At 37.5% G+C, this 24,630-nt stretch overlaps 1 protein-coding gene across 26 annotated transcripts in view; it reads left to right on the forward strand.

Annotated features, from left to right (window-relative positions):
• The window catches only part of NRXN1 (neurexin 1), a 736,627-nt gene that overhangs the window by 369,399 nt on the left and 342,598 nt on the right, over window positions 1-24,630 (forward strand). For 14 of the 26 annotated variants that reach the window (XM_074817639.1, XM_074817641.1, XM_074817649.1 and 11 more), the window contains 2 exons: window positions 198-371; window positions 5,923-6,042. In XM_074817639.1, the coding sequence (XP_074673740.1) occupies window positions 198-371; window positions 5,923-6,042 (294 nt within the window). Of the gene's footprint in view, window positions 1-197; window positions 372-4,929; window positions 4,957-5,922; window positions 6,043-24,630 lie in introns of all 26 variants that reach the window. The other 12 variants (XM_074817633.1, XM_074817632.1, XM_074817635.1 and 9 more) reach the window with 1 other exon arrangement.

The raw sequence follows: 24,630 nt of genomic DNA on the forward strand, positions 1-24,630 counted from the left end.
TATGCATTTGAAAAAAATATAGTCCTGCAATGTCTTTTCACATCATATATGCTATCAGTGTTTTTCTTCTGCGTTTATTTTGAAGAAAGATTTTCTGAGATACCTGTCATTCAGTACAAAAAGGCCGGAAAATCAAGCAGGTCTACAGGGTTCTACAGGGGTTTTTTCTGTATCTAATATTTATTTTTTCTTAACAGGTGATTTGTATATTGGAGGAGTGGCCAAAGAAATGTATAAGTCCTTGCCAAAACTGGTACATGCAAAAGAAGGATTCCAAGGCTGTCTTGCATCGGTTGACTTGAATGGACGGCTCCCTGATCTAATCTCAGATGCTCTCTTCTGCAATGGGCAGATAGAAAGAGGATGTGAAGGTATTAAATATATATCATAGTGAAAGTATTGTGTGAATCCTGCAGTTTTGTTGATATGTACCCTCCATACATGGAGAGACTACATTTTACCTGCTTCTAATTGATCTTGTTTGATCCTTTCTTATATAAAGACTGCATTTTTTTAGTATTATGGAGATAAGTGTTTGCCTGCCCTACAGCAGAGATTGATCTGAGAACATGAATTAACTTCTTAAATGTTTAATGTTTAATCCATCCTCTCCAGTGGCAAGATATTTTGCATGTATTTTGTTTAGTTCTGATGTATTTTAATTAATGATAGAAACAATAACAATTAGGTTCAATGAAGTCCTTTATATCTTCATAACACTTAGGCATTAGCTAATTAATTCCACTTTTAAAGCAGACATTTTGAGTTGATTAATTCAAGGCTAATTTATGAAACTGTTTAAGATCAATCTTCCATCTTCTCTATTTTTGCTCACCCCTGAGACTTGTATTGTCGTGAGCCTTCCTATCTGAAATCAGTAACAGCCAAATATATCACATTTTTTTATGTCTTTATTGACTCATCTGGAATATCATGGAATTTAAGTGAGGACAGAATTAGAAGAGGTGTATTTGTAATTCAGGGGTGTCAATCTCTAGCTATTTTTTCAGCTGTCATTTAATCCCACATTATTTTTACTATGATTTATGGAATAACTTAAATCAGTTCTCTGTCTCTGCATATATATTTTATTCCCATAATTCTCAATTTTGTGCCTCTACTCAATTTTATGTGTTCTCTCCTCTCTCAAGTGCCATTCTCTGGACAGAAAAATGTGTAAATGACACTGTAGAATTTCAAGTTGGAATCTTGATGATTTTGATATCAAGTTTGTTAAGTTTGCAAATAGACACTGTAAAAAATCCAAGCAGAGGTGGGGGGTTTCCTCAGGCTCCACAAGATAAAGCTTTCTGGTGGATAAATGCTGTCTCCTCTTCTGTTCTTACTACAGTACGTTCGTACAGGTGGAACTATTTTGTTCTTTACCTGCTACTTTCAGTTAACAGTACATATTCTATTGATAGCACATAGAAATATGTATAATTCACAATTTATTTTTGTGTAACTTTAGTGTCTATTTATTTCTATCAGGAATGGAAAAATATGTATAAATTAGTTTGTCACTGAGTTTAGAAAATTAGATTTTGCTTTCTGAATGATGTTAGCAAGTTCCATGCCCGCACCATCCCTTCAAAGAGTCAAAGTATGCCCTAATTCCATTATGCATTTCATAGCTTCTTTTGAAATTATGTAATTTTCTAAATGAATTTTATGTACTTCAAAGAAATATTACCACAGGCCTAGAGTGAGAGTTCACCTTTTAAACCAGTGGCACAACTCAGCTATTGGTGAATTTAATAAAGCTACCAACAAATTAATAAAGGCCATACAAATATTGTCCTTTTTGGTGGAGAGTCAGCTTTTTCTGACACCAAAGTCATCTGACACAAGCAAAATGGTCAAACCAGACATGCTGCCTGGCTCCCAGAGAACTGCCTTATCAAAAGTCTTTTGCCTGTAGAAGGAAATCTTTAACAGCATGGAATGAAATATTCCCTTCCAACCTTTATGCTTAACCCTTGCAAGTTAACTCTTCCATCTCACTTATTTACTTCAAGTCTTCCTGTCTGACCCATCTGCCAGTCTCTTGTCTCAGATCAGATGTACAAAAAAGTGTTCTGACACCTAAAATATGATTTAAGTCACTTGCAAATTTAGCTGCCTCCTAGAAGTTTCTTGTATACCTCAGGGTGCCCATAGCTCTGCTGCTGTGTACAGAGAGGACTGTCTCCGTCCTTACAGAGCTGAGCAGCTTTGCATCTGTCTCACACTTCAGTGGGATGCGTAAGCTCTGTAAGTCCCCTGAGATATCAAGTCCAAAGAGCTCAGGACACAGCAGCAGAAGTAATTTCAAAACAATAAGTATCAGTCACCGCTACTCTCAATCCAAAAGACAGCTGGCTGTACTGGGGGGTGTATGTCCTTTGTTAAGACATCAGCCTGCTGCAAAATCTTTCCTGAGAGGTGAGACACTTGAATTTGATGTTCCTCAGACTCATGGGACTGAATTCCCCACCTTTCTGCTATAAAACAAAAAACCAACCTGGGGTGAAAGCTTTTTTTCTCTCTTCTGTCAAACTGTGAAGCCATGACGTACTACTAATTAATTTTATCTGTTAGGATTTTGGTTTTGAAATATTAATATTTCTCAATAACTTTACTGTCATAAGTGCATGTTAAAAGTTCTTTCTTTGGAACATTTTTTGCAAACCCACACATGAGTTTGGTGTGGCAAGTTGTAAGGCTTGCATTTCGAAGTTTCAGCCACAGGCAGATAGATATCTCTGTTCTCCATCATTGAGCATTGAATATAATTTACACTTGGCTGAATCCACCTTGTTGACAAATTTTCAATGGCTAGAACAGATAGAAACTAACAGCTAGAAACATAAATATGCTAACTAGCTCTTTGAATTGTTAACAGCAAACCCCAGAGCCAGGTTGTAAGTGTCAGCTCTGTTTTTCTCTAGTCAAATCCATTGTACTTTCTTCACGCACTTTAAATAAAACAATTATAGAAATTACAGAATGATAAAAACATAGTTTTAACATATTTAAGAGGAAAATGCACTGTGTGCTTGCATGTGCAGATATAGCATAATTTGTATATTAAGTTAACTATCTGAAAAGTTTCAAAGTATTAACATACCTGAAGATTCTTGGTGGTGAAATACAGAATTTGTTTTTACGACATATAGTAAAACACTGTACATGCCACTTAATAATGGTTTTTGTGTAATATATAGCATGTAAGCCCTCAGGTAAAAGGTCTGCAGTGATGACTGGATAAAGTAGAATATTTAAATTGAATGTGAACCAGAAGGTGAGTGCTTAAGAAGAGTGTATTACAGTATTTTTACTAAATAGATTAGTTCTGTAGTATATATAGGAAAATATGAACCTGTTATGGTAGATATTATAGTATTTACCAACATTAAACAGTCCTCCTCCTTTGTTCCGTAAAAAAAAAAATAAATTAAAAGCCTACTTCTTAATAAAATAAATTCTTACATGTAAGCTAGTCTTGCTGGCAATTTTTGAATAATGACTACTATAGATAAGCCAAAAGTTCTAAGAATCAATTTCATAAAAAGCAGAACAACCTTGCATTTTAACAAGATCGCATCTGTATTTTTTTTCCAAATATGTGTGCACTCTTTAACATGCCTACAGGGTCCTGCAGTTTATGTACTTTTAAGTCCTTGTGACTTTTGCTCTACTTTTGCAAAGATGAGGAAATTTAACATTGCATAACTAAAGTGTAAATAAATGCATGAATATATAACATTTAAACACCTACAGATATTTTCACTTCATCTTTGTAAAGTTTCCGAGTAGCAGAATCTGGTGAGAAAAAAATGTGTCTTGTCTTGTCAGCTACGGGATTCTGTCATTATAATCCCCAGCTCAAGAGAGGGTGATGTAATGCCCAAATGTTTAAACTTCTGGGCTCCAAACTCCAGAGAAAAGGAAATCACTATCCTATGTCTGCCTACTGCAGTAAATCAGTTATAGGTAGTATTATTATTATTATTCTTTGAACAGGAGAAAATAGAACAGTTAATAGTTTTGCTGAAACAGGGATGTAGCATACACTGCCCTCGTTCTTAATCGCACTGGTGACTGTTCAGGCCCTGGTTCAGAGGTGTGCTCGGGCAGTGCCTCATTTAAAGCGAGAGGCCATTGAACTGACTTAAATCATATTGATATGGATTTTTCAAAAGTACTGGCAAATCAAAAGAAATCCCACACTGAGATCTTTGAAGGGGCTGTAATGTGAAAGAAGGGTTAAGTGGATTTCTCTCTACAGGATGATTTAGGATATTTATATAATCTTTGGACCAGTTTTGCCCTGTCATCAATGACTAGCAGTGGGAGTTTCAAATGGATATTGATGTGTCTTCTCCAAAACAATTTAGGACTATTTTATAATCCCAGAACTGAATTTTTCCTTGTAGTGTCAAGAGTCAGTGCGGAATGTGTGTGTGAGCTCATAGTAGTCTGTAGTTCACGGTCTGTAGTTCAGTCTTCATTCACCAGTCATGAAGAAAGGGCTAGAAAAAAGAAAGACCACAGAGGATGACAGTGCTAATTATTCTTGAATTCAGTATATCTGAACATGACAAATGGCTAGTCAGGATTCAGCCATGCATCTACTCTGCTAATGCATTCATATCTATCCAAGGAAGAAAAAAAAAAAAAAACTTTTAATTTTCCTTCATTACATGTCATCAGCTCAATTAACCATTATATTTGTAGTAAAATACTGGCAAATTACTGCTTTTTTATTTTGGCTTGCCTGAAGATTTATGGCTATTAGCATTAATTTGTTTGCATTATATGGCATTTCTTTCTCTCTTTAACAGCAGCATGCACTTTACTCTGAATGTTTTTTTCCTGTGTTTGCTGCCATTTCAATATTGCTTACTAACATTGAATATATTTTGCTTTTTTATTTTGCTGACAAAGTTGCATTGATGAAAGCTGATTTGCAAGGTAGATAGCCCTGTGTGTATTAAACAAGACTGAAACCCCCAATGCACAGTTGGTTTTCTGCAATAAATGCTCTGTACACTTCAGACTAAAGTGTGTTACCTTTTTTTTTTTTTTTTTATTTTGTCTTTCACACCTCTAAAACAATGGGCTACATGAGCCTTCATTTTCCAGTATAGCTTGCATAAAGGCTTTCAGTCTTGAATATGTTTGTATAGTGATTGCTTTAGTGCTTTGATCATTCCTTTCCAAATTTCTTTATATTTCAGTAGTCTAGTTATGATTCTCTAGAAATAGAGTAGCGTTGTTTTTCATGCATATGTCACATTTTGGCATGCCAGTTCATTAATAGCCTGATTTTCTGCATCTCCCCTTAAAAAAGGAACCTGCATGGGACCCCTGAAGCATGTGAATCAGTACTTGCCAACATTCCTGACAAAGAATCCCAAACTACTTTTAATTTCAGACCTAAATAAATTAAAATAATTTGTGGGATTAAAAGCATTGTATAGCGTAGGTTCATTTTATTATTTTTGTTTTGGTTTTAATTTTATTTTCCAATCCTTACTTCCATCTTCCAGAGCTTTGCTTTCTGTGGCATCTGGCTTTGATATTTGAAATGTATTTACAGGAAAAAATAATAAAGATTTTAGAAAACATTTAGCCAGTTAATGGTCTGACAGAAGATTAACAAATAAATGCAACAAAGTTAACATTCCCACTGTACCTGGAATAACTCTGCTTCAGTTTGTGCATTCTTATGTGCTTGACATATCAATCTTAAAACTAAACCAAACCCACCCTTTTAATATCACATGCTGCTACAAAATCAGCAAGTTTATGTGCGTTTTACTTGGTAACTCTTTGCTCGTTTGATTTGAGATGTTGGCAGCTAGTTAATATGATCCAGTGAGAAATGCCTTTCTTTGGAAGACAAAGTGCAACTCCTTTTTTGTATGTTCTCATCAGGGCCCAGCACAACGTGCCAAGAGGATTCATGCGCAAACCAGGGAGTGTGCTTACAGCAGTGGGATGGATTCAGTTGTGACTGTAGTATGACTTCCTTTAGCGGACCATTATGCAATGACCGTAAGTACACTAAAAAATGCTGATGTCAATGCTCAAGAGCTTTAAGGCAATATTTGAAGCAAGTTTCTGAAGCTTTATATTACTTTAATATTAGATATTTAAATGAACTGGGAAACCCTGTGAAAATCTCTAAGCCTTGTGGGAAGAACATAGCTACAATATACAGTATAAATTTTGGACAATGTGCAGTATCAAACACTGACAGAATTCGGTTTTATTACATTTGATTGCATGTCTAATATACTGATGGTTACCTGTTTGAAATAATCCCTTTCCTGCGTAAATGTTACAAATAGGGTTTTTTCCTGATTGAAAAAAACCTTTTACATTTTATTATCTTAAGCTATATTGTAATTTTGTAGCATTATATCATGAGGGCTATAATTACTGTGAAACAGTTGACAAGGCTCATTATCTCCTTTTGTAGATTTCTTTAGGTGACACACTAAGCATGCCAATAATAAAAGCATGCTGAGTATTTTAGTTCTTTAAAATTTCATCTGAATAAAACTACATAACATACACCAACCATCTGGTCTTTCAGGAAAAGCTTAAATGTGTCAAAAATAAGGGGCCTGATTCACCAATGTCATAATCTAGTTTTATTCCAATCTAGCCTTATTGATCTAAATAGAATTATGCAGAAGTGAAAGTGGCATAGTAATGCAAGAGCCGTAATGATCCATGGTAACTGATTAAAGCAAGCTACTGAGTTTTCTTTTTAACTCATCACATTTGAAACATCCAAATGTTGCACATTTTTATATCCATATGAAGAGGGAATTTCTTTAAGGCTAAGCATGTTTATTTCTATTTGTATATATTTATCTGAATGAATGACTGATGGTAGAAAGTGTTGGTATAAGTGTCCAGTCAAGGATTTTGGATTTTTATGTCTTGTTTTGGTTCTCCACACTACAGCAAGGTGTATCTTCTTGGACAAACCGTAAAATAACAAAATAATTACAATCTGAAAAGCTTTTGGATTAAATTGTATCTAGCACAAGGATAGAAAATGAATTACTTGTAAAAGCTACGTTAATTACTCTCATGAAAGTTCACTTTTCTATTCTTGACCACGTTTGAAAACTATGGAAAGGACTCATCTCAGTCTGTTTCTCTGCAGTTTCTGTCATGGTAGAAATGAAATATGATATCAGAAAAACTTTCAATAATTTGAGCAAAGGTTTGGGTTTACTTTAGGTATGTGAATTTGCCCTTCCCAGCAATGTGAGTGATTAGTCATACTGCTAAACATATATTTTTAAAGAACTCTGTCCTCTGTGTGCTACAGGAGAAAATGATTTGTTTCTATTTTCTTTTTAAACTGTTATTTCTGTTCTTCTGTGATCTTTGAGTTCTTCCAAAAGTAACGAAATTACAAATAAGAAGTTATATATTCCACATCTAGCAAAGGAAAAACTCTGCTTATAAATTTGTCTTAGTAGTAACTGATGCCTGGACCTGGAATGTTCTTTGAAATATTTATTCAGGTGACACCTATTGCATGAATTTGGTGAACTGGTGAACTTTACTTAAGAAAGGTATTTACCAATTTGTGTAGGCTCATTTGTATGGTAACATTATGGAATACATTGCATACAATCAGATAATTCTCAATATACTATTTCTATTTATGGTAAAGGAGTACCTTTAGTACATGGCTGCCAAAAATACTTACTTTTTCCCAGATAAATCTTTTTTCTTAACGTTCTCCTATCACAAACATGAAATATAAATTTATCCTAGATATGGATGTTTTGTAATAGAATGCAGAGTCTGGTAAATACAATACATTTGCTTTCTGCTTTGTCTTGGCTCCTCAGATTAGTTCAGATACCAAAAATCTGCAAAGCAAACCTAACGAAAGAGATTTTTCATAATAGCATACGTGAGAGAAAGGTGGAGAAATGATGTTGTAATCTCAGTGTCATCTAGATGCTCCTAGGCTGTTCCGCTGTGTTTGGGGAGAGCACAATGGGGAGAGGAACGATGAAATGTTCCTATAGTTTTTAGTAACTTGCATAGGCTGCACACCACAGGCTAAACTTCTGCAGCACTGAAGTAAGACAAATTCCCTTCACGTGAAGAAAGATTATCTCACCAACTGGTCTGGAATATCACCTGCTTGTTGCTGAAAAATGCATCCCCTTCAGAAGGATGTAGGCATGTTCCTGAACAGTGTGTGTGAGCATATTTCCATTGCAGATTGCGCATGGAGCAACGCTGGTTGACAGAAGCTGAAATCCAATCCTTGGCCCTTGGCTTACTTTACATTTGAATGTACTGGTTTATGTAAAATGGACTATTTGGGGCATCAGAATCTCATAGGTAGAGATATTTTGTTATCAAACCCAAGAATTGACCACTTAAAAGTAAGTGTCAGTGGTCATAAGAGAAACAGTTAAAAGTACCTGGTTTGTGGAGCCTTGCATCCCTCCTGTATTGGATGTCCATGTCCAGGTGTTGGCTGCAGGGTGGCCTCGGTGAGGAGAGGCCGGGACTGCCAAATGCTGGGCACAGCCAGCTCCAATGGACCCACCACAGGGGCACAGCTGTGTCCCTCAGCCAAGCTGGTGGCACCTCGATGAAAACATGCTTAGAAAGTATTCCATTCTTACCAAAATGTCAGGCAGATGAAGGAGGAGGGAACAAAAAGAGTGAGAAACAGCAGAGGGGACACCAAGCTCAGAGCAGGGGGAGTGGGCGAGCAGCTGTGTGGGAGTTTGGCCCTCAGCCAGGATTAACCCATTACGCCTCCCTGTTATTTTGTTCCAGTTAACCCACCACACTTCCCCACCGTTTTGTTCTGCCAGTTCTTAGGGAACGTATTTAAGTAGAAGTTTCAGAGTGACAAAATAGCCGAGGTGAGAGGGGACCTGTGGAGATTGTCTACTCCAACCCTTCTGTTCAGAGCAGTCAGCTAGTACAGGACTGTGTCCAGTTGGGTTTTGAATATCTCCAAGGATGGAGACCCCACAGCCTCTCTGGGCAACCTGTGCCAGTGCTCAGTTACCATCACAGCACAAACATTTTCTTTTATTTAAATGAGATTTTGTGTATTTCAGTTTGTGTCTGTTGCCTCTTGTTCTGTCACTGGGCACTGCTGAGACGAATCTGTCTCTGTCTTTACTCCCACCCGTCAGGTATTTTAAAACATTGATAGAATCCCCCCTGAGCCTTCTCTTCTCCAGGCTGAATAGTCCCTGCTCTCTTAGCCTCTCTTCATATGAGAGATGCTTCAAGCCCTTAACCACCTTTGTGGCCCTTTGCTGGACTTATTCCAGTATGCTCATGTTGCTCTTGCGCTGGGGAGCCCAGCACTAGGAGACAGTGCTCCAGATGCATTTCAACAGTACTGGGTAGAGAGGAAGGATCACATCTCTCAAGGTTTCCGTGATGTTTTTCCTAATGCAGCTAATGAGGCTGTTGGCCTTCTTTGTCACAAGATCATATTGCTGATTCGTGTCAAGCTTGGTGCCAGCAGTGTGCCCAGGTGGCCAAGAAAGCCAACAGCATCCTGGCTTGTATTAGAAATAGTGTGACCAGCAGAAGCAGGGAGGTGATAGTCCCCCTGTACTCTGCACTGGTGAGGCCACACCTGGAGTATTGTGTCCAGTTTTGGGCACCTCAATACGAGAGAGATATCGAGGTGCTGGGGCGAGTGCAGAGGAGGGCAACGAAGCTGGTGAAGGGCCTGGAGAACAAATCCTGTGAGGAGCGATTGAAGGAGATGGGACTGTTTAGTGTGAGGAGGAGAAGGCTGAGGGGAGACCTCATCACTCTCTACAGCTACCTGAAAGGACATTGTAGAGAGGTTGGTGCTGGTCTCTTCTCACAGGTAATTAACAATAGAACAAGAGGGAATGGCTTTAAACTGCAACAGGAGAGGTTCAGACTGGACATTAGGAAAAAAATTTTCACAGAACGAGTGGTCAGACAGTGGAATAGGCTGCCCAGGGAGGGGGTGGAGTCACCATCCCTGGATGTGTTTAAGGGTCGTTTAGATGAGATATTGGGGGATTTGGTGTAGGGGAGAACTTTGTAGAGTAGGGCTGATGGTTGGACTCAATGATCCCAAGGGTCTTTTCCGACCTGGATGATTCTGTGATTCTAAGATCATATTGCTGATTCATGTCCAACTTGGTGTCTACCAGGACTCCCAGATCCTTTTCTGCAAAGCTGCTTTCCAGCTGGTCAGGCCCCAACCTCTCCTGGTGCATGGGGTTATTCTTCCCCAAGTGCAGGATTTGGCATTTTCCTTTATTTTACAAGGTTCTTGTCAGCCCACTTCTCTAGCTTGTCATCATCTCTCTGAATGGCAGCACATGCATCTGGTCTATCAACTACTCCTCCCAGTTTTGTCTCATCTGCAATTTGCATAAATGTGCGCAGATTACCTTGCTGCATTTGAGTTGATACTGTCGGTAGGTTTCCCATAGTAACCTCAGTGCATGAAGCTTTGACATGCATCGTTCCTGGGCTTTACAATGTAAATGCTTCACATGTATCATTCTTGTCTTTAATTTCCAAAACAGAGAGATTGGAGGAAATAATGAAAGAAATAGCTTCTTGAAAAGTGTTAGAATACATTCTAGTAATACAGAGTGTAAGAAGTTTCTTTAATCTTTCCTGTAACAGCAAATTATTACTCCTGTGCTGGTCAGTGTATTATTCCAGGTGAAAATGTGCACAGCTTAAAATGGATTTATTTTTTTTTAAAGTTGTTTCAAAGTAAGTACCATGTGAGGCAGGCTGTTTCTCTCCCAGTCCAAGATCTGTGTCAGCTCGAGAGAAGGAGAATTTTAAAGAATGTACTCCTATGGAAGATTACCTCAGCCAGCCTAAGGGTAAGGCTACAGTTGTACAACTGTAGTCAGGAACACCCACAGTTTAAATCCTCAAAAGTTTTGCTTAGTTGCAAATCTCAGTACTTCACTACAGTGAGTATGGAGTGCCTGTAGACCATAAGCCTCCATGGTGGCACAGATGGGACCATTCTGTGTGCTGCAGTTTCCTATTTACTGGAAGATAAACAAGGCAGGGTAAGTTTCGACCCCCAATATGCTATACAGATTATCATTTTCTCTTTTGGCGTAATATGACCCTTGGAGATTCGGGGCAACAGTGCTCTTTAGATGTGATAGACAGAAGTGTTACACCGATGAGTGTAAAGCAGACCAGTAGCAGTTTTTCCTACAAAATGGATTTATATAGAAGACTGTACTAAAAGGACAGTTAATGGCTGTTCTTACAAATGGATGGCTGCATGCAACTCCTCTGAGAAAATACATCATGAACATTGTAACTGTTTCTAACAGCAGGTTATGTAGTGAAAGCTATCCTCCCAGGAAATTCAGGTTTTTTGTAAGAGTAGGGTTGAAAATTACTCTGGCAAAACAAAACAAAACAAATCTATAAGAGATTATCTGCTTTCTATAAGTTTACATCTGTTTTTACTCGGGCAGTCTTTAAGTATAGCCATATTAGTGAATGTAATGGCATGTTTGCAGAAACAAATACTGCTATTATGGCATAGAAAATAGCAGACATAATAACATTGTCACATTACGTTAGTATAGAAATGTTCTGTGCCAAATTACAGGGCAGCTTCAACACTGTTACCATAAGGGAATAATGTATTGGCGTTGTACTTGTGATGGTATAGCTAACACTGTGTCAACACTTCCATTAAAATCCATTTCTGAAGGGTTAGAACTTCACCACGTCTCTTCTGACTAGGAATTTGATATTCTCAACTACTGTGAGTAACAAAACTTTTTTTAAAAGTTCTATTTTATTTTGACTCTATATCTAGAAGATCAAAAGCCCTTATTTGAATGGAGAACTGTGTCAATATTACAAAATGGGTTCATGTAAAACATATTTGATTTTCTTGATATTTGATTGCGTTATAGAGGTACTGCCTTTCAGCTAAGACTATATCTGTAGCGATGGTTAGATTTTATTTTAAATGTGTTTGGATGTTAATATAATAATTGTTGTGTATCAGAAGGGTTTAATTGGAGATTGGACAAGAAGTTCAAGGAAGGCCTGCTAGGAAAAGATGGAATCCACTTGCCAAGGTGTGGCAAAAGCGTCTTTGCCACAAGCTGCCCAACCTGGCGAGGAGAGATCCAGGACTAGGAATGGTGGGGAATGGAGATTACAACTCACAAGAAAGTGAGGAAATAGTGGATGAGTGTGATGGGAAGGTAGGGAGCTCTGCCCAGGGACAAGTGATGATCCGGCTAAGAGCTTATGGGTTAGGGTTAGAGGGCAGACCGAAGTCTAATATGATGTAATGGGTATCTGCTACAAACTGCCTGACAAGGAGGAAAAGTACATGAGGCCTTTTTCAGACAAGTTGAAGCAAACTCATGTCCGCAGACCTAGTCCTCATGGGGGTCTTGAATTACCCCAGTATCTGCCAGAGGGGCAACAGAGCAGGGCACAAGTAATCTAGGAGATGTCTGAAGCACATTTATTTGCTGACACAGGTGATCAAGGAGCCAATGAATGGAGGCACACTGCTGGACCTCATATGTACAAACAAGGAAGAATGGATCAGGGTTATGATGGTCAGGAAGTTCAGGTTCTTGAGAGGTAGGAGCAAGACAAAAAGCTGGAACACAGTCCTGGACTTCAATAGAGCAGACCTTGGCCTGTTGAGGGACCTGCTTGGAAGAATCCTGTAAGGCGCAGGAGAACTGATAGATTTTCAAGCATCACTTCCCTGAAGCTGAGGAACCCTCATACACAACTTCATACATAGAAAATTGAGCAAAAGTAGCAAAAGGCAGGAGCCTCTGACAAAACTCAAAAACTAACAGGAAGTGTGCAAGAGGTGGAAGCAGGGTCAGGTGACCCAGGAAGAATATAGGGATGTGGTCCATGCATGCAGGGATGGGGTTAGGAAAGCGAAGGGCCACTTGGAGTTTAATCTGGCAAGGGATGTGAAGGGGTAACAGGGAGGGCTCCTATCAGCAATGAAAGAGCAGGAAAATGTGAGCCTGCCACTGCATAGGTTGAGGGGACCTCATGGCAAGGGACACGGAAGAGACTGAGGTATTCAGTCTTCTTTGCCTTGGTCTTTACTGGTAAAACCATCCTTTAGCACTTTCAGCAATCCCAGGTCGTTGAGACTAGTGGGAAAGACTCGAGGACGATTTACCTCAGCAGAGAAAGATCAGGTCAGGGAATATCTAAGCAAAGTAGTTCCTGAGATCTGATGGGAGGCATCCATGAGCGTCACAGGTCATTGCAATACTGCTCTTGATTATCTATGAAAGGTCATGGCTATTGGGGGTGGTTCCGGAGAACTAGGAAAAAGTAAATGTTTCTCCTGTCTTCAAGAAGAAGGATCCAGTAAACTACAGGCTGGTCAGCCTCACCTCAATCACTGGAAAGGTGATGGAGAAAATCTGCCTGGAAACCATTTCCAAACAAGAAGGTTATTAGGGGTAGCCAGTATGGATTTATGAAGGGGAAATCATGTATTATTAAATCACAGTGGATTCGGTACTTGGGTATTTGTAAGTTTTTGCCAAGTTGACAATCTGTGTTCTGGTTTGCAACCGTGCTGCGCACTCAAAATTGGGACTGAAACATGTATGTGTCCAGAAAATCAAGTCGTAATAATCTCAGATTGAACACGCTGAACAGTGGCTACTTTTGGCTGTTTCTGAGGGTAGTAGAAACTAGGCACTGTAAAATACATCAGTTAAAGTTTATGAGAGATTTGGATATTAGAGTGTTTGACATTATAAAAATTCCAGGAGGAACCGAATGATTCTCTCTTCAGTGTAGTGTTTGGAGAGTGCATTAAGTAATATTGAGGTTATACTTGGAACCACAAAAACCCTAAATATTGAGTCAGCATTCAAGTTCTGCAATAAGGGAGCGGTTTTATAAACACCAGCCTTTTTCACTGCAGAGCTCTGATCAAAACAGGCACATTCTTGCACTGAATGAGACAAGAGTCTTATACTTTGTGAACATGTAATTACCAATTATGTAATAATCCATATGCAAGGAGAGGTAATTTAATATTGCACACAGAAGCGTAGACATGGTTTTCCTCAGGTTTGCAGTGTTTTGTGGTTAATGCTGTGTATGTGTATATATATTTTAAAAAATAAATCACGCTATAGTGTATAAAAAATAGGAGTATTTATTATTTTCTCTTACCCATACTACTGACTTTTTGCAGTTTTCTGAACTATCATACAGTGTTGACAATGGATAGTCATTCTCCTCTCATGATGTCTTCCTTCTTCTGGACTGCAAATCAGAGGGTGATATTCACATAAATTCTGTTTACGTTATCAGTCCACTATTACACAAATGATGGATTTAAATAATTTTACTGCATATAATTCTTTCACATTTATTGATTTAACTGTTATGGATACTGTATTTTTGGACCTTTTGACACCTAGATTGTAAGATCAGTCTTAATGCTACTTTTGTGAGAAGGATATATACAAAATGAAGAAGATTCATTAAACAAGTGACCAAAAGCTAAACTAATCATATGAGCTACTCACTAGTACTTTCCAAAATAATTTTACATATTCCTGGCTAAGACTTTGCAGTTGTTAGCTACCAATAAACATATAACCTGCTATTAAGAAAAGGGATATAAAATTCCTCAGAGTACTTTAAAACACATTTGATTTCCATCTCTAGTAGCTGAGAATTAAAAAATCTGTCCCTGGTAACATACCAGTCTAAATACTTCATATGATTATTTTGCCACAGAGGCTCACAGTACACAAGAGAAATAAAGATAGCTGCACACACAATTACAATGCAGGGCAAGCTGTGGAATGAACTAATTGAAGAAATCTCAATTTGTTCAGCTTATCTTATCCAATATCTCTCTATAATGAATATCTGGAATTTCTGGTGACAAATATCAGTGGCCTAATTTGTATAAACTTCAAAGGAAGCAGGACTTCACATACTCAGTCTTGAAAATGCAGAAATGTTGAGGTGTTTAGGAGAACTAGAAAAACTGTAAAAAGAGCAAGAAAAGCAAGAAATGTTACCCACAAGCCATGGCTGTGGACCAAGATTACTTTTTTAAACTTTTGTCTTTATTGGGATCCTAATCAGGATAGACTGCACCTTGAGCTGTCAGGCTCCTGTGATGTTATATGGGACCACATGTTGCTCCAGCCAGAACTATGGAGTTCATCGTGATGCACAGATGACAACATTTTTTCAAGGTTTTAGTGGCCCAGCTCTATTAGGTTTTTTTCTCCTCTGTTTCATGTGGGTTTTGTAGTATGTAAATTTTGGCCTTTCAGTAAGATATATTAGTCTATTAATTACATAAGTTAACAAGCATGCTTTTGTTGGCAGTCTGAAAACAAGTTTTAGAATTTTTTTTCTTGTTTACATACACATTCTGGAGTAGGCAGTCAGATGAGCTATCTGTGTCTAAAATAGTTAAGTAATCTCCAATTTCTTAAATACATTACAAACTATCTCTTTAAAAAATTAAAAGAATAGAAAGTTGTTTGACAGTGATTGTAGAAGCTCTTACATATGAGAATATTTCTAACAAGCAATAATAAGTAAAATTATTATTTAGTGGGAGACTTGATACAGAAAAAGCCAAAAAGGAACTTTCAAGGTAGCCAGAATACGTTGTTACAGTTGTGCTTGTAGCTCAGACAGAAGCAATTATGCAACATTTCTGGCCTACTCGGAGGTATTTTCTATTTCACAATATTAAAAATGGAACATAGTGTCAGAAAATTGCAAGCTTCTCTCTGCCTCTGGAGGAATCAAGGGAGTAATTAAATTGGATTTTGGTATGTCAATAATATCTTTCTCTTATTAATGGCATAATAATTTTGTAAATCAAATCCTAGAAGTGTTTCCAGTGTTATAAAGGTGAAAATGATTAAGGGTTAATTAAATATATTCTCATGGAACTAAAATTGTTCTGTTGGGTATCATTAGATTCCTTTCTCTAGAACTTTCAATTATTGCAATTTAATAGCATACTTTGTACAGTTCAGGCCTGAAATTTGTGTAGCCAAAAGCTATTCACAGTAATAAGCATACTGGACAAGTGTTGTCACTGTTCTTTCTCAAAGATTTCTCTGAACATTCCAACAATATCATATATTAAAATTAATTTCAGGTAACTAGTAGTTTTCTGAACAAGCTTAATCACTATACATGACACAGCTGGAGCAGAAGCTTTAGCTCTGTAATGGTGTCGATCGTTCTTCTCCAGCAAACCCAAAAAGAGAGTAATGAGTAAGTGCTGGTTTTTTTAATAGATGACAGCTGCAAGGGTCACAAATGGCAAGAAAGAAGAAGAAAAAGCTTTCCCAAGCAGCGTCTTCTATAACCCATAGCATGAGAATAGCTCAAAGTGTATATGGGGAGTTTGGTAGTATATATCTATTTTACATGTAAGATATTTAAGTACAATGGCAAAATGATGTACAGTGGTGCTTCAGAAAGATAAAATTATTCAGTCTTTCTGAAGTCTGTACAGCTGGACTTGGGTTACTAAGGCAACCTGATCTTCTTCAGCATGTATTCTGGCTTGACAGAGAGGTAGGTTAGATTCAGAGCAACCACATACATGTGAGGAACTCCTGTACTCATTGCAAACCAAGATTTTGTTGGTACTTGATACCATCTTCAAAGCCCTCTGTGTGTTCATTTTTGCCAGGTGTTGCAGAAAATTGAGACAAAGAAAACCTTTCTATTAAAAGCAGAGTAAGCAAAATGACCTGAATCTTTTATGGGTAAATCAAGGTGTTCTGGAGTCCAGATTAAAGATCTGTGTAATTCCTCAGAAGCTGAGAATGGAAGCATGCACTGGAGTAATGGCAAGATACAGAGAAGGATATACTATAAAAGATATTTTCCAGCTTTCATGATTTTGTTCCTATGCTACATGATGGATATTGTACCTGGTTTTGACCACTTTTGGCCTGCCAGCTCCACCTAACCACCATGTTTGTCTTAGCACATACATCCATAAACAATCTCAATGTCACGTGATGCTTAAGATCCTTCAATATGTCATTTTGACTTAGGTTTATTAATCTTGTATACTGATGTTGTGTTTGGAAGTCTTCATAGCTATTTTCTGCTTAGGTATTTTAGAAAATTATGAAAGAAGGTGACAGTCATTAATAACAGTATGAAAAAATACTGATGAAAGCAGTACTCCTAGGGCGGAAGGAATTTTACAAGGTTTTAGTGTCTGGTTGCTTAATGAAGGCAACTGCAAAATTAAGTCCCAGCCTTGGGAAAACTACTCCATATTAAAAGCAGTCGGTACCCAGCTTGGGTACTGAAAAGTTGGAACCGTAGAAAAGAGGGTGAAGAACAGCTAATCTCATGAAGCTATTTGGTGCCCACAAACGGAATTTAAAGGTTGTGTTAAGGATGCTTGTCAATTTGGTGCTAATTCTGGAGGAATGTTCATGCTGCTAAGCTTTATGCCATCACTCTGTAATGAAGCCATACTTTGAATTGAAAACAGACATATGAAGAAGCACATCATTTCACTGTGAACATCCACACACTAAAAAACACTTAAAATGTATGATATGCAGTATTTAATGTCAAAGTGCATTAATATTTACCGATACCTTTTGCAAATTACCTTAAGCTCAGAGTCTGCCTTACCATGTAAGGAAGTCCTCCCTGTAGCATGTTTGTTGCTTTAAAATTGTCTCCCTTTTAAACAGTGTAAATCTTAAGAAATCTTCTAATCAGATCAATGGTCAGATATTTGGATTAAATATTTCACAGGGAGGTCAGAGTACTTTGAGTTTGGGAACTTGATGCTGCTCAGAGGTATCAGCTGTGGAGGACCACTACCTCCTACTCAGAGATGCTAAAAATAGGAGCTGAGGGTACTCAGTCCCTCTAAAAATGAGGCCTTTGATCACTTATGCGACACAAATGCTTGCTACCAGCAAACTGAAATTCAGTTACAATTAGTCTCAAATCACCAATTGAATGACTAATTTAAATATGTTGAAATCCAAAGTCACTATATATGGTCATAGCATTTTCCCTCTCCCTCAACTATTAAACCCAGTTCTTGAAACTGAACCCAGAGTTTTTAAAATTGCTTGAAATTCTTTGTATTCTCCTTTTTTTTTTTCTTTTTCTTTTTATTCCACCTTCTGGATCACTAAAACACATTAGCCTGGGCTCAGGGTGATTACGGTCATGAATTTTCTTCTGGTCCAGTACTAATTGTAGGTTGGCTTTCCTGTCTGGACAAAAATTAATCAGAAAGTTGGTTTTAACCACTGATTCTGTAAGTGGCAAATGGTCATGTCCTTGCTCATGTTAATTTTTTTCCTTTAAATACTCATGTAATTTGGTGCTTACCAAAAATAGCCTTTTCTTGTAACTTCATGACCTGTAATCATAGCGGCTGTCCCATGTTTGAATTAGTTTTATAGCCAACTCATATCTCTGGTTTTCACTTTGGGCCAGAACTCTCATGAAGAGAATTGGAAGCACCACAACCCCTCAGCAAATCCGGAGGAGCTGAAGGGCCTCTTTAGTCTTTCACCATTACCCATATTGTGGAAATATACTTGTCATTAAAGCCTCCCTGCACTATTTCTCCTTCACGTAATTGTATGTTGTACAGCATAAACACAACAGTTCCCTAGTATTTCTGGGAAACGTCAGTTTCTTATGTGTTGCAGGAGCAGTAAATTGGACACATTCTTAAAAAAAGGCAGATTTACTGTGTATGTACAAATCCATCTGTATATGTCTTTCACAAAGGCTTCAGAACTGCTCAGAAGTAACAGGCTTGGTACACCTGATATGCATATGGGCAGGGGACAAGTTTGAGATTCCTAAAGATCCAGCAGTTCAGCCAAGGTGCTGGATATCTGAAAACCTTGGATAAATATGAAAAATCCTCTAATTTTATGCAGAATCCCAAAGTCAAAGATGAAGATGTTCAAGGGGGCTACTTGGATATCTATTTGGTAAACTTCTCCCACCTGCTTGCTGTCTTTGGCCAAGTTCTGTTTTAGTGTTGAGCTCCAATCTTCTCTGGGTTTTTTCAGTCTTTTCTTTTTTCTTTTTTTGTCTGCTAAAAGGATAGGGATACATTTTAATAGGCTTCCTTCTGTAATCCCTGAGGGAAAGTCTTTATAGCAGGAAAATATTAAAAATGATAGTATCTCTGTAATTGAAAGCACTACCAAGAATAAATGAAAAATGTTTCCAAATTTGCTGGACCAGTAGTGGCTATGTCAGGTCAAGTTCAGATACTTCCAGAACTGAGTAGATTTAATTTCTATACAACTGAGGTCTGAAAATTTTGGAAAACCATAATTTTTGGAAGATTTTACTGAGCAAGCATAATCCTATTTCCCCCTCAAATTCTACCCCAAAGCTTTTATCTTTCTTGCCTCTACTTGCTACCAATGTGTATTACTAATGATATTTAATTTGAACTACTTAATGCAGCTTTACTGGGATGACAGCCAACTTCAAAGAAAGCTTCTGTAACCCCAACAAATGCACAGGGCTGAGAGATGATATTTTCACTGAAAATTAACCTTTTCCTGTTGATGATACTGCATGCCAGACAACAGAGAAAAGCTTGTGGGTACTGGTTCATAAGCCTACAACAGAAATATAGTGTATTGTAGTTTCAGATGTCTGGAAAAGGTATTTCTCATAACTTGACTATTTCTGCAGCATGACATTTTTTTGATCCAGTTGACCACAAAATAAATAAGTCATCTAAGGAATTGATCCAACTTGTTTCTCAGCCCCTCTCTAGGAAGAATGAAGTCAGGATTAAGGTTGTGTAATAGTTACAGTGTTGTAAAAGATATTGTTTAATTAAGTGCTTTGGAAAATGTCAGTGTTGAAAGTCATAACTGAATGGTCTTCTCTATGTTTAGAGCAGGAACAGCATCCTAAGTAGCAACATAAAATTCCCATAACACCCTGCTAATGTAACCCTACCTAGGAACTCTCCTAAAACAAGAATTCTGTTTCTTTCTTTTAATTACTTTAAACTGCTGCTCCCATGTACCTTTCAAAATGGGGGTGCCAGTGGAAGTGGGGATGGCACAGATATTTTTAAGTCATGTCACGTAATTCAGCATCACCAGCACAACTGTGGTGGCTGTGAGGGGGACCAGTTGGGAGCAAATTTCAGGCTCTCAGGTTTCTTGGGCTAGCTCTGCATCCTAAGCCAGAAATAATAGCTTGTTATGCCAGAAATAATTACTATGGCGAGGGGATGCTGGAAACAGATAGTAATCTTGCTCAGTTTGTGCATAGTAAGTTATTGATGTGTAAATATTGGTGGAGTTTTATGTTAAATAGTTTTTAAAACTGGAAAGCATAACAAAGGTCTAAGAGATAATGTGGAAGGCTGTAAGGAATGATAACCTTGCATTTAAGTGTTGGCAGTTGTACAGCCTTAGGTCATAAATTTTGGGCAATACTGGGTAGTTTGAAGAAGAGTTCTAAGTGATTTTAAGTACTGAGCAGGTAAGACCTACTAATGTTAAGAATAATAGAAAGCATGGGGAAGAAACTCCATAGGATATCTGTCCACAACCCTGCTCACTTCTAAGTTTAAACTGAAATATGGACTATTGAGGAGTATCCATACACCAGCAAATACTAGTTCCCCCATGTAAATATTCTGAAATTAAATTTAGTATGTATGTTTATGTGTGTAAAAATGTGAACGGGTACAGAATTATAAAAGTGGTCTCATACAAAGACAACAATTTATAGATTAATATACTCTCAGAGATAATTTAAATTATTCCTTCATATTACCATTAAGTGATTCTGAAGAAATCCTTTTTTCATCACTCTATTAAAATATAGTTGTATTTTTTTAAAAAAGTGGGCATAAAAAACTTAATCACGGACCAATAACAGCATTTTGGAAAATTTTTCTCTGTCTTATATGTATACCAGTAATCTCCTTTTCACATTAAGATGTCTTCTAAAATTCTCAGCTGAGTTTCTGGGTTTTTTGACAGTGCGAACAATTTGTCTATTTTTTTTTCTGCTTCAAGATGAAAAAGCTATAAATCCAAAGATGAGGTTTAATATGAGTTTGCACATTGCAGGCGTTCTGTTTTCTGAGCAATTGTGTGAAATTGCAGGCTTTTCATTAGATGGACTTCTTTGACTGGGAAGAGCCTTCATTTTTGTGGGCAAGTAAAAATTATAAAAGGGATACAGAAGAAATACACAGCTCAGAGGTCCCTGAAGACCTTTAGGATTTAACTTCATTTGCTTTTTAATCTTAGAATTCTTTATTATTATGTGGAAGCATGTGGTTTAGTTCTCCAAGTTGGCGGTGGTAGCAATCCTGTAATTATGATCGTGGTTGTATGCTGCCAATGCACAAAGGGGAACCATGGTGATCCACTCCAGTGTATTTTCAGTAGTCACTGTGTATAGCTTGTGCTTTTTAGCATAAAATCCTATGTAAACTCACAAAATTGCTGAAGTTATAAAAAAGTAAACATTTTTAACTTTTGCAGAAAGTAACATGAAATCATTAGCTGTCGTATACCACTCTGCCATAGATAGCAATAAAAATGTTTAATAATTGTGAAGAACACATATTCCTGTCTAGGCTGCCTCTTTTTTGCCAAGACACAGATATTTAATATATAAATTATTTAATCTACACTTGTCCTTAAAATATGATCATGTTATCATTTATATTCAGTTTAAATCAGCTTTTAAAAGGAGAACATTTGCAATTATATTTGTTTCTGTTGCCATCTGTGCTGTAAAACTTCTATTTATTAGTATTTTTATTTCATTTAGATACAATGTGATTTATCTCTTCCCTCAGCTTAGTAAACATTTAGGTAGTAATTCTCCATAGTTATTTATGACTGGACTTGAGGCTGTTTTCAAGCACTTTAAGACCTTTATTTTTTTTCCTCTTGGAGTGGCATAAAAGGGCCTTAAGTCAAAACCCAGTATATCTACAGAGAGCCAGAGTAATTACCTTAAGAAGATAGAATGCAATAGAGCTGTTGGAACAGGAAATCTCCCCTCTGCCCCCAGCCCTGAGGACAGCAAAACAAATGAACAAGAGTGTGGACCCAAAAAGGAGATCAAAAGTTTTCTTCTGGCTCGGACTATATTGACCTGGATAATCACTGGGATTCTCCGATGCAGACCCGTGGCGATGTGTCCCCTGTGCACTACCCACAGTGGCTTTTCTGCCAGCATAGGTAGAATCAGTTTGGTATTCATTCCTATTGGATGTAAGTGGAACACAAAGAAATAAACTGTTCGTGTAAGCTATAGCGGTATTATATACAGAAAGTGATTTCTGCTATCCAGACTATTGTGTTATCCAGCAGATTGAAGAGTGTTACTTTTCAGGGAAAATCTGTCAAACGTGTAGAGGATATGTCAGCATTAACTTAACAATGAACGATTTTGTCCACTCCAAACTAGCAGCAATGTTTCATAACTCTTTGTGAAGAACATTGAGTATATGATGACATTTGGGATCTGAGTTCATGGATGACGGATACATTAGAAAAAGGTGATAATAACAAAATAATTACTCCTCTTCAATGTCTATCTTTATGTGCACTTTTTACTGAAAGGTTCTGTAGCATCCCAAATGAGTATGTTTCTGTAGCATGCTGCCCATTCATATGAGTAAGACAGGTAATAATGAATTTATTCATGGGAACGTATGTGTCAATTCTGCAGACAGTGAAATAGGCATGCAGTGATGTTGTGGCTATCACAATTAAGTATCACCTCTGAAAGCTGTTTCCTTTCAGTGCTGATACTTGCCCGCTCTTTATGCTGTGGATAGCCAATTGTAAAGATCAGACTGGAGGCAATTTCTTTGATGTTTTTAAAAGTAGGAATGATTTTTTACCTATCTGAATGTCAGTTTGCTGTGAGTAAATTAAAATGTTACAGAACGGAGACTGGCAATTATTGTCAATTGTAACTTGAATGGCATGCTTTGGTATTAGTATTCCTGGCAGGGCTTTTTTTTCTGTCTTTGCAACATGTAGCTGTTGTTTCATTGTATCTGTTTAAATTGAGAAAGATGAATATGGTGATCAATCAGATGTAAAAAATTCTCCTGATATTACATTTTCTTCATTTTTATCTTTTTAAAAATATTTCCCAATCTGCTCTTCCTTTTGACATATTTCAGTTATTTTGTTTATGTGCCAAATACTGCTGTGATTGAATTTATTGATAAAGCTGTCTTAAATTCATTGGGAGCAAGATGGATTTCTAAGGAGGCAGCTGTCTTTGTAGAGAGCCACGAGTACTATCTCTGCCTAATGAAACCAAGGCCCTCATTGCTCTGATGTGCTTAGTTTCCAGGGTTGAATGTGAAGAGCCTGTGCCTGAACGTGGATCTGCTGTGTAGCTGTATAAACCATGGTATGGCATAGGGCCATTATTAAATTTACTGTACGCTGCTGTGGTTCCTGGCAGTGCAGTCTCGTCTACTGAGAAGCCATCGAAATAAGCTCCTCAGGCAAAACATCCATTAAACATTTTCTTCAAAGAAAAAAATCTTCTGCTAATTTGCTGCAATTTACGTTTGCTTTGTGATTCTGCAGCCAAGCCTGTCAATGAAACTGTGCTAATCATTAGGAAGTTAGTGCCTGTATGCATTCAGATATCCTACAACTGCCACTCCATAACTAAAACAATATTCTAAAAGGGCTTGGTTTTGTTTTTCCTGCATGGTTAGTCTTACAGTATGTGATTTTGCACTCTTTTCTCTCCTTAAAAATCCTTGAGTATTTTGTTTGACGAAATAACTGTTCTTACAGTGTACTTTTTTCTTTTATATAGTGTAGTTTAATGACAGAAAATAGATGTCTTACAGATAAAATTACATACTACATACTATTGTGTCCTGTCTCAAAGATTTAAGCCCTGTAATCTTTTAAAAATTGATCATTAGTTGCTTATCTTCCATAACGTTACCATTGGCTAAAAATTTGGAAAACAGTTTAAATTAACAGAAAAAAACCCCCAGGAGGCAGTAGGTAGCACTTTGTGGGAAGACCATTAGAAATTAATGGGGAGTGGGTAGGAGAAGCATATCTTATAAAAGGTTTCAAGACCCCAGAAATCCAAGATGGAAAAAGAACTATTCATCCATTTTAAAATATTGGGTTGAGTTTTCTTCCCCTTTTGGAGGCATGCAGAAGTCTGTGGACCCCCTGTGAACCTTATCATCTCATGCGAAAAGCTGCAGCTCCATTCAGATTTTGAATAAGCAATTTCTGCTGCATTTTATTCCTTCACACTTGAAATCTGTGGCTGCATCACTCATCTGAGAAGATTAATGCTACAAAGTTAGTACAGAACTGGTTTAGTGGCCATTTTGGCGAGGGTGGGCATCTCAAGAGGGTGGTGCTTTCTATTGATATTTTAGTATTAGTTTGAAAATAGATAAATTCTCACATCAGGTGACCATGCAAGTGCAGAGCTGAGATTATATTTGTCACGTGCAGTAAAGTTTGTTCAGCCAGCCAGAGAATATTCAGGTGACTTGATTGGTCGAAT

The sequence above is a fragment of the Strix aluco genome, chromosome 3 (assembly GCF_031877795.1).
Source record: "Strix aluco isolate bStrAlu1 chromosome 3, bStrAlu1.hap1, whole genome shotgun sequence".
In the NCBI taxonomy this organism is placed as follows: domain Eukaryota; kingdom Metazoa; phylum Chordata; class Aves; order Strigiformes; family Strigidae; genus Strix; species Strix aluco.